At 31.6% G+C, this 14,898-nt stretch overlaps 1 protein-coding gene across 4 annotated transcripts in view; it reads right to left on the bottom strand.

Annotated features, from left to right (window-relative positions):
* The window catches only part of LOC114336377 (equilibrative nucleoside transporter 3), a 180,433-nt gene that overhangs the window by 49,081 nt on the left and 116,454 nt on the right, over positions 1–14,898 (bottom strand). For 3 of the 4 annotated variants that reach the window (XM_028286734.1, XM_028286733.2, XM_028286735.2), the window contains exons 7-8: positions 14,336–14,424; positions 5,949–6,142 (exon numbers count right to left, since the gene is read on the bottom strand). In XM_028286734.1, the coding sequence (XP_028142535.1) occupies positions 5,949–6,142; positions 14,336–14,424 (283 nt within the window). The remainder of the gene's footprint in view (positions 1–5,948; positions 6,143–14,335; positions 14,425–14,898) is intronic. The other variant, XM_050655972.1, reaches the window with a different exon arrangement.

Here is a 14,898-nt window from a genome sequence, read left to right on the forward strand (position 1 = left end):
GTTGTTTCTCTAATATATCTATTCAACTAGTAATTTGACTTACCTCTAAAGTAAAGTTTTCGTTAAGTTGAGATAAACTACTTATGATTTCTAGCTCTACTTTTCTACGCCTCTCCTGATTTTCTTGTCTAAGCTTTTTATCTTCCTCTTTGTCTTCTTGCCTACGTTTCTCTTCATTTTCTTTCTCTTCTTGCCAACGTTTCTCTTCATTTTCTTTCATTTTTAAAAACCATGCTGGAGGTCCGGATGTATCCATTCCTTTTTCAACTTTAGATGATCTTGTAATTACCATAAACAATTCTCAATATCTTCTTCAATATCTCTTGAATCCAACCGCTGTCGCCAATGTTACACTTCTTGAAAATACTTTTATTCAACTCCAACAGAAATAATTACAATACAACTCTTTAACACAATCTGACAACTTTTAACTTCAAATACTCAATTACAACTCAACTATAAAATGTCAAATACATATGTTTATATAGATTTCTGACGTTCTAGACGTCACCAGACATTTCTGGGTTATTCCATGACATCCAGAACATTCTCGTGCCTACTTCTTCTTTCACGTCGAGGTACTTTTTCTATGTAGGAACAATCTACGGAACTGTCATAAAAATATGTTGCTCTACCTACCAGATTCCAAAACTGTGGCGTAAATCAAAATAGTAGCCCTTCTGAAACCTGGGAAAGACCCTGAACTACCGAGTAGCTACCGTCCGGTATCTCTGCTCTGCCATTTGTATAAATTGTATGAACGCATTATTAGGTTATTGATTATGTTCAAAATAAGAGAGCTAGAAGGAACTACAAAGTTAACAAAATTTTTTGTCTCATATGGTCAATGGACCTCTAAGTTTGAAAAACCGTGGAGTAGAGTGCGTTTTTGAGAAAGGGGTGAATTAGTCCCTAGGCACAGGGTGGATTAGGGTGAGTTCTATGCACTTTTGGTACAAATATGTCAACACGAAAATATTATTCCGAGTTAAATTTCCTATCGAGATATCACATTTTAAAGTCAAAAATATTTTTTTTACAGAACTATATTCAAAAGAAAAGCAAGAAAAAAACACGAAAGAAAGCAATTTTGTTTTTTGCCCCATAACATTTTTCCATGGGGATATAGGTATAGGCATTGCTTCAAAGAAAAATAGCTTCTATCCTTCTTCTTTAAAATGACGTTTAGTATATGTCTCTAGGATTTATAGTTTTCGAAATACGATTTTCCAAATTTCGCCGCCCATAGCATTTTTGGGCCATTTTCCCCATTATTTCGCCAACATTGTTCTGTAACTTTTTTCTACGCAACTCTAGGTATATGTAATGGTACATTTAGTAGAAAGAGAAGTCAATTACCTTTAAAATGGTCTATTGTATAAGGCTGTACCACTATTTTTAAGCTAGTTATGTTTTTTCAAGTTTTTCACTTTTGATGATTTTTGATATTTTTTATGATTATTTTTGAATTTTTCAATATGACCTTTTTCTCTTGTACATTTAGGTATATACATTGTGGAATAAAAAAAGCTTATTGTACTTACTTTAAAATTGTGTATGGCAAAAAATTCTAGGACTATTTTTAACAAGATATCCGTAGGATATCCAAGGGTATCCGTAATTTGAGAAAAATTTTTTTTTTAATTTTTTTCAATTAGAAGCATATAATTGAACATAATAACGTAATTTTTAATTTCAACACTTTTCGATATTGTGAAATATAAAGGTACTTTACTCTTGAGTGAAATTCATATTTTTTAACATACCTCGTACACTATTGATACAATTTTATATCTGATGATTGCATCTTAGGTTTTAGACCATGCAGCGCATTTTATAAGGAATAATTTTTTTTATAAAGTTTTTCCAAAAAGTTTTCCATTTGGTTCCAAATTAGTGGGACCTATTGCATGTGTGTATATGTCACACTTTTGTGACGCTCATGATGGAGATAATGCACCAAAATTTGAAAGTAAGTAGGTCACGACGTAGCTAAGTAAAATCTCCAGGGGCGGAACGCTGCTTGGGGTACAAAGGGGTGTTAGGCAGGGGTGAGTATAAAAATATAAGGGATTTTTTTGCCGTTATAAATCTACCCTCATCCCCAACTCTGGCTTCCGCCCCTGGAAATTTTGCTAGTTACGTCATGATCTACTTACTCCCAAATTTTGGTTCACCATCTCGATCATGAACGTCACAAAAAATCCCTTATAATTTTTATATTCACCCCTGCCCCTCTCCTTTGTCAGCCACGCAGCGTTCCACCCCTGGATATTTTACTTAGTTACGTCATGACCTACTTATTCCCAAATTTTGGTGCATTATATCGATCATGAGCGTCACAAAAAAATAGTAAAAACCGCGACTTTGACCCCTTATAACTACCCTCGTCCCCCACTCTGGTTTTCCGCTCTGGGGATTTTACTTAGTTATGTCATGGTCTACTTACTCCCAAATTTTGGTGAACCCCTTATATTTTGTATATTCACCCCTACCCCCACCCCTTTGTCGGCCACGTAGCATTTTGTCCCTAGAGATTTTACTTAGTTACGTCGTGACCTACTTATTCATAAATTTTGGTGCACTATCTCGATAATGAACGTCACAAAAAAATAATAAATAGCACGATTTTAACCCCTTATAACTACCCTCGTCCCCCACTCTGGTTTCCGGACGTTGGGGAAAGTCATATACACAACCAATTCAACATATCCATGTATAATTTTTCCATATTACTTATCACGCACAAAATCCGCTTCTATCTCTCCGACTAATACCTAAAAGTGCAAAGAAAAAAGTTACCGAACAATGTTTGCGAAGTAACAAGGATAATGGCCCAGAATCGCTGTGAGTGGTCAACTTTGAAACATTGTATTTCGGAAACTATAAATTCTAGTAGTCCAGGGCGCATTTGTTTTGAGATGGACGTTGAGAGGTGACTCAAATGTTTTTGCAGAAACTGCTTGAAAACAAATCAAATAATAATATTTGAGTTATCCTCCCTCTCAAAAAGGTCCGGAACATTGTTTAAATAATCAAAATGTCAAAAAATTAAGGAAAAATTCGATTTCTTTCTTGGTTTTTTGATTATAACTTTAAAAGTATTCATTTCCGAGGAAAGTTGTACTGACATAAAAGTTGCATAATTAAATTTACTACAATATAGAATGGGCTAAAAATTTAAAAAATTGTCACCCTTGTTTCAAAATAGCAATAATTGTGAAAAAAACATACAAAAACAAGTATCCGCATTTTACGTTTTTCAACCATCTATGCTACACTTAGGACCTTCGTGTTTCACCCAGAAAAACCTTATGATACAGTAAAATAATACTGCTAAATTCATTAAGATTGTTTCAATATATTTTGCAAAATAAATTTTGCAAATCCAGCTTTCGCAAAAAAAGTTCATTTTTTCAAAATGTTACAGGACTAAAAATAAAGCAGATAGCAAGTTGAAATTTTTTTTGCATATAGAAGTGTACTGTACCTTTCATTTGCAATTTTCAAAATTAAAATCGATTAATTACCACGGCGTCAGAAAATTTTTAAAATAAACAATAATTTTTGGTGCTACGCGCAGGTGTTCTATTCACACAAGTTGATTTCCACCAAAATTTCTTCCTACCTTTATCTAATATATTATTTTCTTTCTCTATATTTTGTTGTATTTTAATATTTTAATTCCACAAAAATCAAACTAATTTTATTATTGTTTGTGAAATATTGTTTAAACAATTGCATATATTTAAAAATAATAAACTTATATTATTTAAGTTAAAATATATGAACAAAGAAAGTTTCTGCTAATAAAAGTGTTATTTTAAAGGATAGAGTACGTGCTTTTATTTTGCAATAAACAAATGTATATACTTATATTGAAATGTAATAAAAATTAAAATGTAGTAATCATTATCAAAGGTCATTGGAATGCCCAATCAGAGAAAACTATCCGCTGTCCTGCGCCAATAATTAATGTTTATTTAAAAAAAATCCTGACGCCGTGGTGTTAATCTATTTTAATTTTGCAAAATTGCAAATGAAAGGTACAATACACTTCTATATGCAAAAAAACTTTCAACTTGCTATCTGCTTTATTTTCAGTCCTGTAACATTTTGAAAAAATGAATTTTTTTTACGAAAGCTGGATTGCAAAATTTATTTTGCAAAATCTATTAAACCTATCCTAATGAAATTTACAGCATTATTTTACTATATAATAAAGTTTTTCAGAGTGAAATACGAAGGTCCTAAGTCTAGCATAAATGGCTGAAAAACGTAAAATGCGAATACTTGTTTTTGTATGTTTTTTTCACAATTATTGCTATTTTGCAACAAGGGTGACTATTTTTTAAATTTTTAACCAATTCTATATTGTAGTAAATTTAATTATGCAACTTTTATGTCAGTACAACTTTTCTCGGAAATGAATACTTTTAATATTATAATCAAAAAACCCAGAAAAAAATCGAATTTTTCCTTAATTTTTTGACATTTTGATTATTTAAACAATGTTCCGCACGTTTTTGAGAGGGAGGATAACTCAAATATTATTATTTGATTTATTTTCAAGCCATTTCTGCAAAAAAATTTGAGTCACCTCTCAACGTCCAAATGTACTAATATTTTTACAGATGGGCCCTGGTCTATAGATATATCTTCCAAACGTCATTTTAAAGAGGAAGGTTGGAAGTTATTTCTGTAGTATAGTATAGTACAACAGGCACCTTCTCACGAGTAGCTCTTTGAAGTTAATAGCGCGTCCTCTGTAGAATATAATAAATAATTTGAGGTACTTATGATATCCACGCCAAATTCCAGAGAACATAATAAGTTAGATAAACAGCACAATATTCCATGATCGATTTCACAGATGACCAAATTCTACGCAATACACGGTACAATTCCTGAAACGGATTTAGCATACAGGGTGGAGCGAAAATGATACTGATTTTCCGTACCGTTACAATGAACAGGACACATTGGGAAAACAAGGGAAGACAAGAGAAGCGTCGGTCGACAACCTACAAGATGTACCGACGATTTAAGAAGGCTAAATAAATATTGTAGAAACAGGAGAAAGAGGCCTTTGTTCAGCAGTGAAGTTTTGAGGCTGGATAATGAATTAAATTACCAGTTTCAAACCAAAAATATAAATAATTTAAGTGGATATAAATGCAGAATAAATATTAGTTTTTATTGACTATATTATTTGCAAAATTCAAGGTTTCATAGTTATGGCATATTACCAAAACTTTGAATAAAAAATAATTATTAAAATGTACACTACTTGACTTATTGTTGAAATTCTAATCCTTTAAGTACTCTTTTATGACCAAAATCAAATACTATAAAAATCTTATACTGAATAGCAATATCACAAGCTAACAAGCAAATCTCGTAAGTCTAGATCTTATTATAAAACTAATTACATTCTATAGATAAAGATAAAACTATTTCAAATTATATAGTAATACTTAATTAAAATGATACCATTTAAACTATCTAAAGCATAGCTTAAATATAAGACAACATGCATTCTTATTTTTCTTTCCTTTAATTTAGGGATATTGTTTAAAAAAGAACCATGTTAAGAATTTTGACTAGGCCAAGTATCAAAAAAGTTTTTTGAGTGTTGTGGATCTCGTTAACCTAAAACTCTTGCAGTGGGTTTACCCCAACACCCCCAAAATTATCCCAAGTACAGAGAGAGAGCGAGAGAGAGAGAGAGAGAGCGAGAGAGAGCGAGAGAGAGCGAGAGAGAGAGAGGGAGAGAGAGAGAGAGAGAGAGATAGAAAGATTTCCTTATCCCTCCCCTGTGTCCTCCACTGATTCGAAATGATATATGTACTCAACTGGGTACTGGGAAGAATACTAGATGAATAAGTTCTAAAAAATATCTATTTTTATCTATTTTAATTACCGAGGAAATATTAAAAAATACTTACGGTCTGACACTCATGAACGCAATATTTAGCAAAAATCCCTGAGTTACAGCATTAAATATATGGCACGTGAGAAACTGCCAATCACGATCGAATATCACAGGTAACGTCCTGGGTTGTGCATTACTATATATGTAAAAAGGTACAATAAATACTCTACAGATTGAAGCAATTATGTAAAACCATTTGTTTGCATGCTGAAATATAAATTTTTCTATTATTTGTAAAAAGAAAATACGGCAATATAAAATATTTCCACCGATTTTGAAACGACACTAAAAATAAAGAAGTAAAAACTTAACCCGGCGCTGATATAAATTCAAATCATAGTTTACTCTGCTTAGAAATCAAATTAAATTATAGACAACGATTAGACAATTAGAGATTAAGAAAGCCAACTAAGCCTAGTAAGATATATAGTGTTGCCCAAATGCAAGACCAAGACGAGACTTAGAGAGTCTTGGTCTTGGTCTTGCACCAATACACCTGGTCTTGTTCTTGGTCTTGGTATTGTACTCCCGGTCTTGGTCTTGGTCTTGGTCTTGGTCTTGGTCTTGCAGCAAGAGTCTTGCAAGTCCCGCAGTTACCCACTAGCATATTGCTATTTATTAAACGTTACTTTAGATCTTAGAACAACGTAACAGTATACATAGGTACATTTTTAGCTTAACTTAACATACAGGGTGAGGCAGATAACCTTCCTATTAGAAATATCTCGAGAACTAAAGACAACAAAGTCATGAAAATTGGAATAAAGGGTTTTGAAGAGTGATCTATTTAATTAAAATATTTTTATATCTTTCCTACTTCAAGTTATACTGGAAGTTGCTTATAACTTCGTTTTTTAAAATAGGATACCCTGTATATTTTTACATTTCTGGATTCTCTTCCATGTCTTCTTTCTAAAAGTATGAGGTTTTGTAATGTTATATAGGGTAGTTTAAAAGATAATTACGTTTTCTTATTAATTTCGCAGCAACTTTCACACCCTGTAGAATTGTAGTTATTCGACATCAAAAGTTTTATTTATGTTCAAATGATTTTTAATATAGTCTACTATTGTTAAAAATTATTAGTATGTATATCTAAATATTGCATTAAATGCATCAAATTTTGATATACAGGGTTGGTCGAGACTCGGAATGAGTATTTTCTGAGTTTTCTTTAATGGAACACCCTATGTTTTAGTATTGTAATGAAATGATATTTTATGGTACTTTTTTATTTCTTAAGCATTCCCTATGCCTAACTGCTTTAATTCATGCATTAATTCCGATATCAACATATGGGGCACAATTTGATGCATGCATTATTTCGATATTAACATATAGGACACAAACATGGACAATCACAAAAAATAATATGAACATAATCAGAGCCACTCAACACGCGATGGAAAGAACAATGCTTGGCATATCACTTAAGGAGAGTCACAGAAAACCAAAGTCACCGATGTGGTACAAAAATCATTAAAATTGAAATGGGAATACGCTGGACATGTAGCTAGGAGCGATCTAAACAAATGACACAGAACAATTCTAACCTGGAGACCATACCAACACAAAAGACCCAGAGGCAGACCTCCTATGAGATGGACAGATGATCTGAAACGAACTGCCGGGAAAAATTGACTACAAGTAGCGTACAACAAAAAACAATGGAAAGGAATACTTGAAGAGGCTTATGTTCAGATGTGGACGTGAATGGCTAGACGAAGAAGAAGAAGAAAGAACTGCTTTAATTTGTGCTTAATTGTTAATCGCGCCAACAATATTAACTACCTAGGAATTTTGATAGCTCAACCATTATTGGTAATTTTTAGGATCAGTCTAGATTAATATGTATCTATTTCAGAAAAATTATTTGCGATTGAATATGTTCACGACCAACCTAATAAAATTTCACTTATTTTTTGTTTCAATTAATATTTGGCTTGAATCACCAATAACTCACAAACTAAAGCAGTTAGGTATAGGGAATGCTTAAGAAATAAAAAAGTACCATAGCATATCATTTCATTACAATACTAAAATACTATTTAAGAAAACTCAGAAAATACTCATTCCGAGTTTCGACCAACCCTTTATTCTAAAATTAAAAATTTAGCTATACTAACAATTCTTAACAATATTAGACTCTATTAAAAATCATATGAACGTAAATAGAGTTTTTGATGTCAAACTACTACAATTCTACAGGGTGTGAATATTGCTACGAAATTAAGAAAAAAAAATGTAATTCTCTTTTTAACTACCCTATATAACAAAACAAAACCTTATATTTTAACAACGAAGACATCGAGGAGAATTTAAAAATGTAAAAATATACAGGGTGCTCCATTAAAAAAAACGAGGTTATAAGCAACATCCGGTATAATCGGAAGTAGGAAATAGATGAAAATACTTTCATTAAATAGATCACTCCTTAAAACACCTTCGTTCCCATTTTCATGATTCTGTTGCCTTTAGTTTTCGAGATACTTCTAATAGGATATTTATCTGCCTCACCCTGTAGACATAGTAAAAACCAACCAAATTAATAAATGTCTAAACAACTCACATCGGGTGGGGCTTGAACCCACGATCTAAACTATCCCTGCCTTTTCGTATCTCTAATGATAATCTTTCTATTCTAAAGAAAATATCATTTTTTACCGAACTACAAAAATTCGTTATTCGCTTTTAACTCCAATTTTTTAAAAACGAATCATTCTAAGCCAGTCAAACTTCTAGAATCTATTAATAATACATAAATAAATAAGAGTTAATAAGGCCAATGACCAAAAACACCGCCAAGTTACATTATTATGCTTCCAATTAGATTTCTCCTTTTTTTTTTCAAAAAAATATATTGATTTTTTAACCGTAACTTTTTTGTTTTTTATCTTAGAAAGTTTGGTAACAAAATAATTTTGTAGATTTTTACAAGATCTATAAGTCTATTAATATTAAATCTTTTTAAAATCCTCAGTCGCAAAAAGCGGTGACTTTGAAAGGGTTGGTAAAGGGGGATTTTGCATGTTATTACAAGTTTTAATTGTCAATAGCTCACTCAATTTTTGCCCTAGAAAAAATTTTTGCAAACCAAGTTCTTGGGAATTAAATAAGCTACAATTTCATATTGAAACATTTTTTTGGTATCTCTGATGCTAATTTTGCTATTCTGAGGAAGAGGTCATTTTTTTCCAAACTACAAAAATTCGTTATTCGCTTTTAACTCACATTTTTTTAAAAACTAATCATTCTAAGCCGGTCAAACTTCTTAAATATATTAATAATACATAAGTAAAAAATATCAAATAAGGTTAATGACTAATTTTAATTAGGGTGGTGATTACGGGGTTGCTTGCTATCACTTTTTCGCTGAAAAAAATGGGGACTGACATTCTTTTCATTATAAGTCACTTAATTTTTGAGATAGAGACTTTTTTTATTACTGGTGATAGACATTTTTAAGTATTTTAAATTAGTTTGAACAAGTTGTCCTCGAAAAATGCATAGTTTTCCCGTCTTTTGACTTTGAAACTACAATATTTAACATTTGACGAAGAAGAGCCAACATATAATAAAGTATAGCTCGATTACTATTGGTCCAAAAGGAAATTAAAAAAAAAACGGATTTGTCTATTTTTTCAAAAGGTACATTTTTGTTAAGAAAAGTTGTGTTGGTAAAACGAAAACTTTTGGAGTTATTAGCCGAAAACTTATTAAAAACATTGATTTTTTCGATATAAAACTAACACTTTCGATAGCGAATAAATCGAAAACTATCAATTTTATCAAAAAAATGTATAGAACCTTTTTTGCTTAGAGTGAACGTTTTTACCAAATTTTGGGATTAAAGTATAATGAAAAATTTCCACCCCCCGAGATGGGGTGCAAAATCACCCCCATGGTAAAAGCGCCTTTCGGCATGATATAGATTTTGATCCTTGGAGTATCCACTACGTATTCTCAAATTTTCAAGAAAATCGATCCATTCTGTAAAAATTGCGAGGTTTTGTCCTATTTTAAGCTTCATTACTTGGACTACAATGTGAGTTTAAATTTTCTACTAAATTAATATAACTATGTTGAACAATTGTATCGCCGTCTCACTCTCTCAATTATAAATATGTAACTGCGTATGTCTTGGATAACGTTTTTGCTTAGTAGACGACACTTAATAATCTATCGCTCTCGTTTGTTATTTATAGAAAAAGGCAGCAAATCCAAAATATGTGCTTGATATGATCGTCCATGGGTATTCTTTCATTTTTCCGACGTATATTATATATGTGCTAAAACATGGTTAAAACACAAAAAACCAAATAAATGACATAAACTTGACTGCATTAAAGAACATTCTCTGTCTAGAAAGGAATATTGTTTGACCCATTAATATAAAATTACACACTGCAGAAAGTTTACAAGTACGATGGTTAAACTTTATACGATGTGGTATTTAGAATCCTAATAACTGATAAGGAAAAACAATTGAGTGTGTGTCGTATTATATTTTTTATCAACTTAGGCGATATATCTTTAAAAAGTTTCAATAGGATATTACTGTCGGCGTCATAACACAGATTATTTTATGAAAGGACAGCTATTCTCAAAATCTAGACAATTAACATACAATTAATTTCAGAGGGAAGGCGTCCGTCGCCGTCGTCTGCTAGGAAGGAATGTATTACAAAATATTTTATTTTTACATTGTAATAATTTATTGTGACCTCTGAGTACGTGTCAAATAAATATGTCAAGTATTCTTTTAATGAATATTTTGATTCGCAATGTATGTTTATTGTATTGTTCATAATCCGCACAAGTCCAATTTTACAAATTTTTGTTACCTACATATCTTTTTGCGTCTCATAGTCTCTAAGCATATACCCGAACTACTATATTCCCTAAAATTACACTCAATCCCAACTGCAAGACGCAAGAGTCTCGTAGGCTTAGTCTTGTTCTTGCTCAGGTCTTGCACGGTCAGTCTTGGTCTTGGTTTTGCTAAAATAAAGCGGTCTTGGTCTTGGTGTTGTGAAAACGCAAGAACAAGACCTAGACTGCAACACCAAGACCGATTTTGGGCAACACTAAAGATATCTATCGGTCTCCTAAAAAATCCCCAAACACGTGGACACACAACATAGCAGATAAATAGAAATCTACACAGAATAGCGAGTGCATCAAAACAAAAACAGAACCACCAACGAATGTTAAAATAAAAACTTGATTTTAGATGAAGTAAAAGAGTATTTATTTGAAAACACCTACAATATTGGCAAGAAATGGATAGATGTTACAGGATCTCCTAGAGCTGATAGAATTTCGACGGAGACATAAAAATAGAAATATTAACAATGACCGTGAATTCAACAAATTCGTAAAAAAAATTAGACATGTCAAAGAATCTTGGCTCGAGAACTTTATCAAGAAATAGAAGATTTCAAAAAAACACGACAATTTCAATCTTTAGAACTAGAAGAAACTTAAAAATACCTCCGGAATTAGAAAACTGAAAATAATACATTTACAGGTATATTACAAACGCAGACGGAATCATTTGTGATCACGAACAGTAATGCAAATAATGGAAGATATACATCAGTGACTTTTTTAAGAGAAAGTGCTACACTCACACATACTACCTATGACAACCAGACATTTAATGAAATCAGGAGTCAGAGTAGCAATTAAGCAAGCCAAAAATAATAAAATGGGGACAAGATCAAACCTGCTGGGATGCTTAAACTTTTGGATGAGGAAACATTACTTGCACAACAACTTTCTTTAACAAAATTTATAACGAAGGAACAAGAGCAGATGATTGGTTGGACTCACTGTCAAAATGCAGTGATTTTAGAGTAATTAACATTACAAATAGCCCAATAAATGACCGTTTTGGAGTGTAATTTTGAGGGGCAACTCCGAATTGCATGAAAATTTGGATTTAGGTTCTACTTACCCTCCAGTTCAAAGTTGAATTTGTGCCGTTGGTTGCTTTTACTTGGGGGGTGACAGTCATCCCTTCTCGGGGGTGAAAAAACATACGTTCAAGATAAGACCGGAAATGAATAAACTGACTGATTATAAGCAGCTTTCGTTCTATAAAGTTTTTTACGTTAGTCAATACTTTTCGGGTTATTCGCAATTGAAAATGTCGATTTTTCGACAAAAAAACTACGTTTTCACATGGTTTTTCGCAAATAACTCAAAAAGTAAATTATTTATCAAAAAAAATATTCCTAGCAAAAGTGTAGCTTATAAAAAAACGAAAAAAATGGTCTATCAGTAAAATATATAAAATGAGTAAAAGCAAAGTTGTAGCTCATGAAAATTACGTTGTTATTCGTCTAATTCCAAATCTAATAATTCAACACGAAATGAACGAAAAATTAAGCACTTTTCGGGAAAAGATTATTAATATTTTTAAAGTATATAAAAAAATGTTTATATTTGTTTTTTTACAAAAGTTTCTAGCAACAAAAATAAACGAGTTACACAGAAAAAAAAGTTGGCCCCTTTTTTTTGGTAAAAAAATCGTAAAAACCTCCCTCTATTTAGCACCCTAAATAAAATTAATCGTTACCGCTTTACCATTTATTTTAACTGTATGTGTATTGTTTATATGATCTGTAAGTTTGACTGGTTTGAAGTGCTTATTTTTGAAAAAAATTTACTTTATGTTAAAAAAATGTTCTAAAAATTTTTGAAAAATTTCCTTTTTTTAAAATAACTTAAAAAGTATTAGTGATAAGAAAAATTTTAAGGAGTAAAAAAATGTAGGTTTTGCTATTATAAATATGCTAGTTTTATTTTGTTTTTCCATAACACAAAAATTTGTTAAGATATGGCTGTTCAAAATTTGCATAAACTCGTGATTATTGACCCGTTCAAGCTTTTTCAACTATAACCCTTACAGAAATAAGCACTTTAAACCGGTGAGAATAACAGATCATATAAAAATAGATAAGTAAGTAAATTGTTTGTAAAGCCGTAGCGATTAATTTCATCTGGGGAGCTAAACACGGGGAGATTTTCATGATTTTTTTACCGAAAAAAAAGAGGGCAAACTTTATTTTGAGCATAACTCGCTTATTCTTAATGGGAGAAACTTTTAATAACCATTAAAATACAGCCTTTTATAAACACTTTAAAAAAGTTTGAATGGGTTTTTCCCGGAAAGTGCTTAATTTTTCGGTAATTTCACCTCGAAATATTCGATTTGGAATTAGACGAATAAGAACGTATTTTTTATGAGCTACAACTTTGTTTTTACTCGATTCATAGACTTTATTGATACACCATTTTTTTCAGTTTTTTATAAACTAAACTTTTGCTAGGGATATTTTTCTCGATCAAATATTTACTTTTTGAGTTATTTGCGAAAAACCGTCTGAAAACGTAGTTTTTCTATAATACTAGAAAAGTATTAAATTACGTAAAAAACCCTATAGAACAAAAGTTGCTGAAAATCAGTCAATTTATCCATTTCCGGTCCTATCTTGAACGTATATTTTTTCACCCCCGAGAAGGGGTGACTGTCACCCCCCAAGTAAAAGCAACCAACGGCACAATTTCAACTGTGAAGTGGAGGGTATGTAGAACCTAAATCCAAATTTTCATGCAATTTGGGGTTGCCCCTGAAAATTACACGGTATCGCCGAATTTCCCGTTCATTTACTGGGCTAAAACCACAATGCTTAACAAATGAGTAGCATTCGAATTATGGTACTTTCGAGGGATCCTAAAAATATCGTTCGATTTACAAATTTCCAAGGAAGATATTCTTAAAATTATGAATTCAGAATTTCCGATCATAAATGTCATAAAAAGGAGAAAAACAGAATACTTCGGTCATATACTCGTAATTACAGGATTTAAATGCCACCTACTTCGCCTTATAATACAACAATACAAGTAGAGGAAACGAGATGGATTGGTCGAAAGAAACTTTCATGGCTGAATAATATTAGACAATGGTGTGGTTTCACCGTAGAAGAATTACAGAATAGAGAAAATCAGAATACCTCGGCCATATAATTACAGGACCTAAATGCCATCAACTTCGCCTTATAGTACAAGTAAAAGTGGAGGAAAAGAGATGGATTGGTCGAAAGAAATTTTCATGGCTGCACAATATTAGACATTGATGTGATTCTACAGTAGAAGAATTATTTCACACAGCAACTGATAGAGAGAGATGTCAGGAAATTATAAACATGATGACTATCAACGTCTAAATATGGACACTGGCCTTATACAACAAGAGGAAGTGTAAAATATATTTTCAATACTATTATTTTTGCTGAAAATGAATTTAAAACAATATGATGTTTTACTTCTGTTTGTTTAATAAATAATCATCAACTATGAGAAAGATGAATACGTACATAAAAATCTTACCGTAATATATAATGTTTTTGATAGGAATCTACCGCTCAATGAAGTCAAGTCCATTGACAACATGACTGCAACAGGTATCCAATATTTTGCTAAAAAAAAGGTTAGTGTCGGTTTAGGAATTATTGGTAATACAAATCAAATATAAAACGAGATAAAAAGTCTATAAATTAAAGAGATGGTTCGCCCAGTTCTGCATAAAAACTCTCTATAGGTGTACTCCTAAATTCTCAGACCGTTAGTATGAATTACATCTAGAGATTTTAGAAGAGTTTTTCTTGCTGATGTATAAGCAATGCAGCCGTAGTCCAGTTTAGATCGAATTAAAGATTTGTATACTGATAACATTGTGTCTTGGTCGGAACCCCACTTCTTATTTGACAGTGTTTTTAAAAGGTTCAGTCGTGGATGGCAAGTTAAATTTAACTGTTTTATATGTTCTTTCCATGACAGTTATCCAAATACATTCCTAAGTATTTTAAATGAGAACAGAAAGCTATTGATTTTCCATACAAATTAATATTTGTGTTGATATTTATATTTGTTTTTGAGAAAATAATGCCTTT

The sequence above is a fragment of the Diabrotica virgifera genome, chromosome 7 (assembly GCF_917563875.1).
Source record: "Diabrotica virgifera virgifera chromosome 7, PGI_DIABVI_V3a".
Lineage (NCBI taxonomy): Eukaryota > Metazoa > Arthropoda > Insecta > Coleoptera > Chrysomelidae > Diabrotica > Diabrotica virgifera.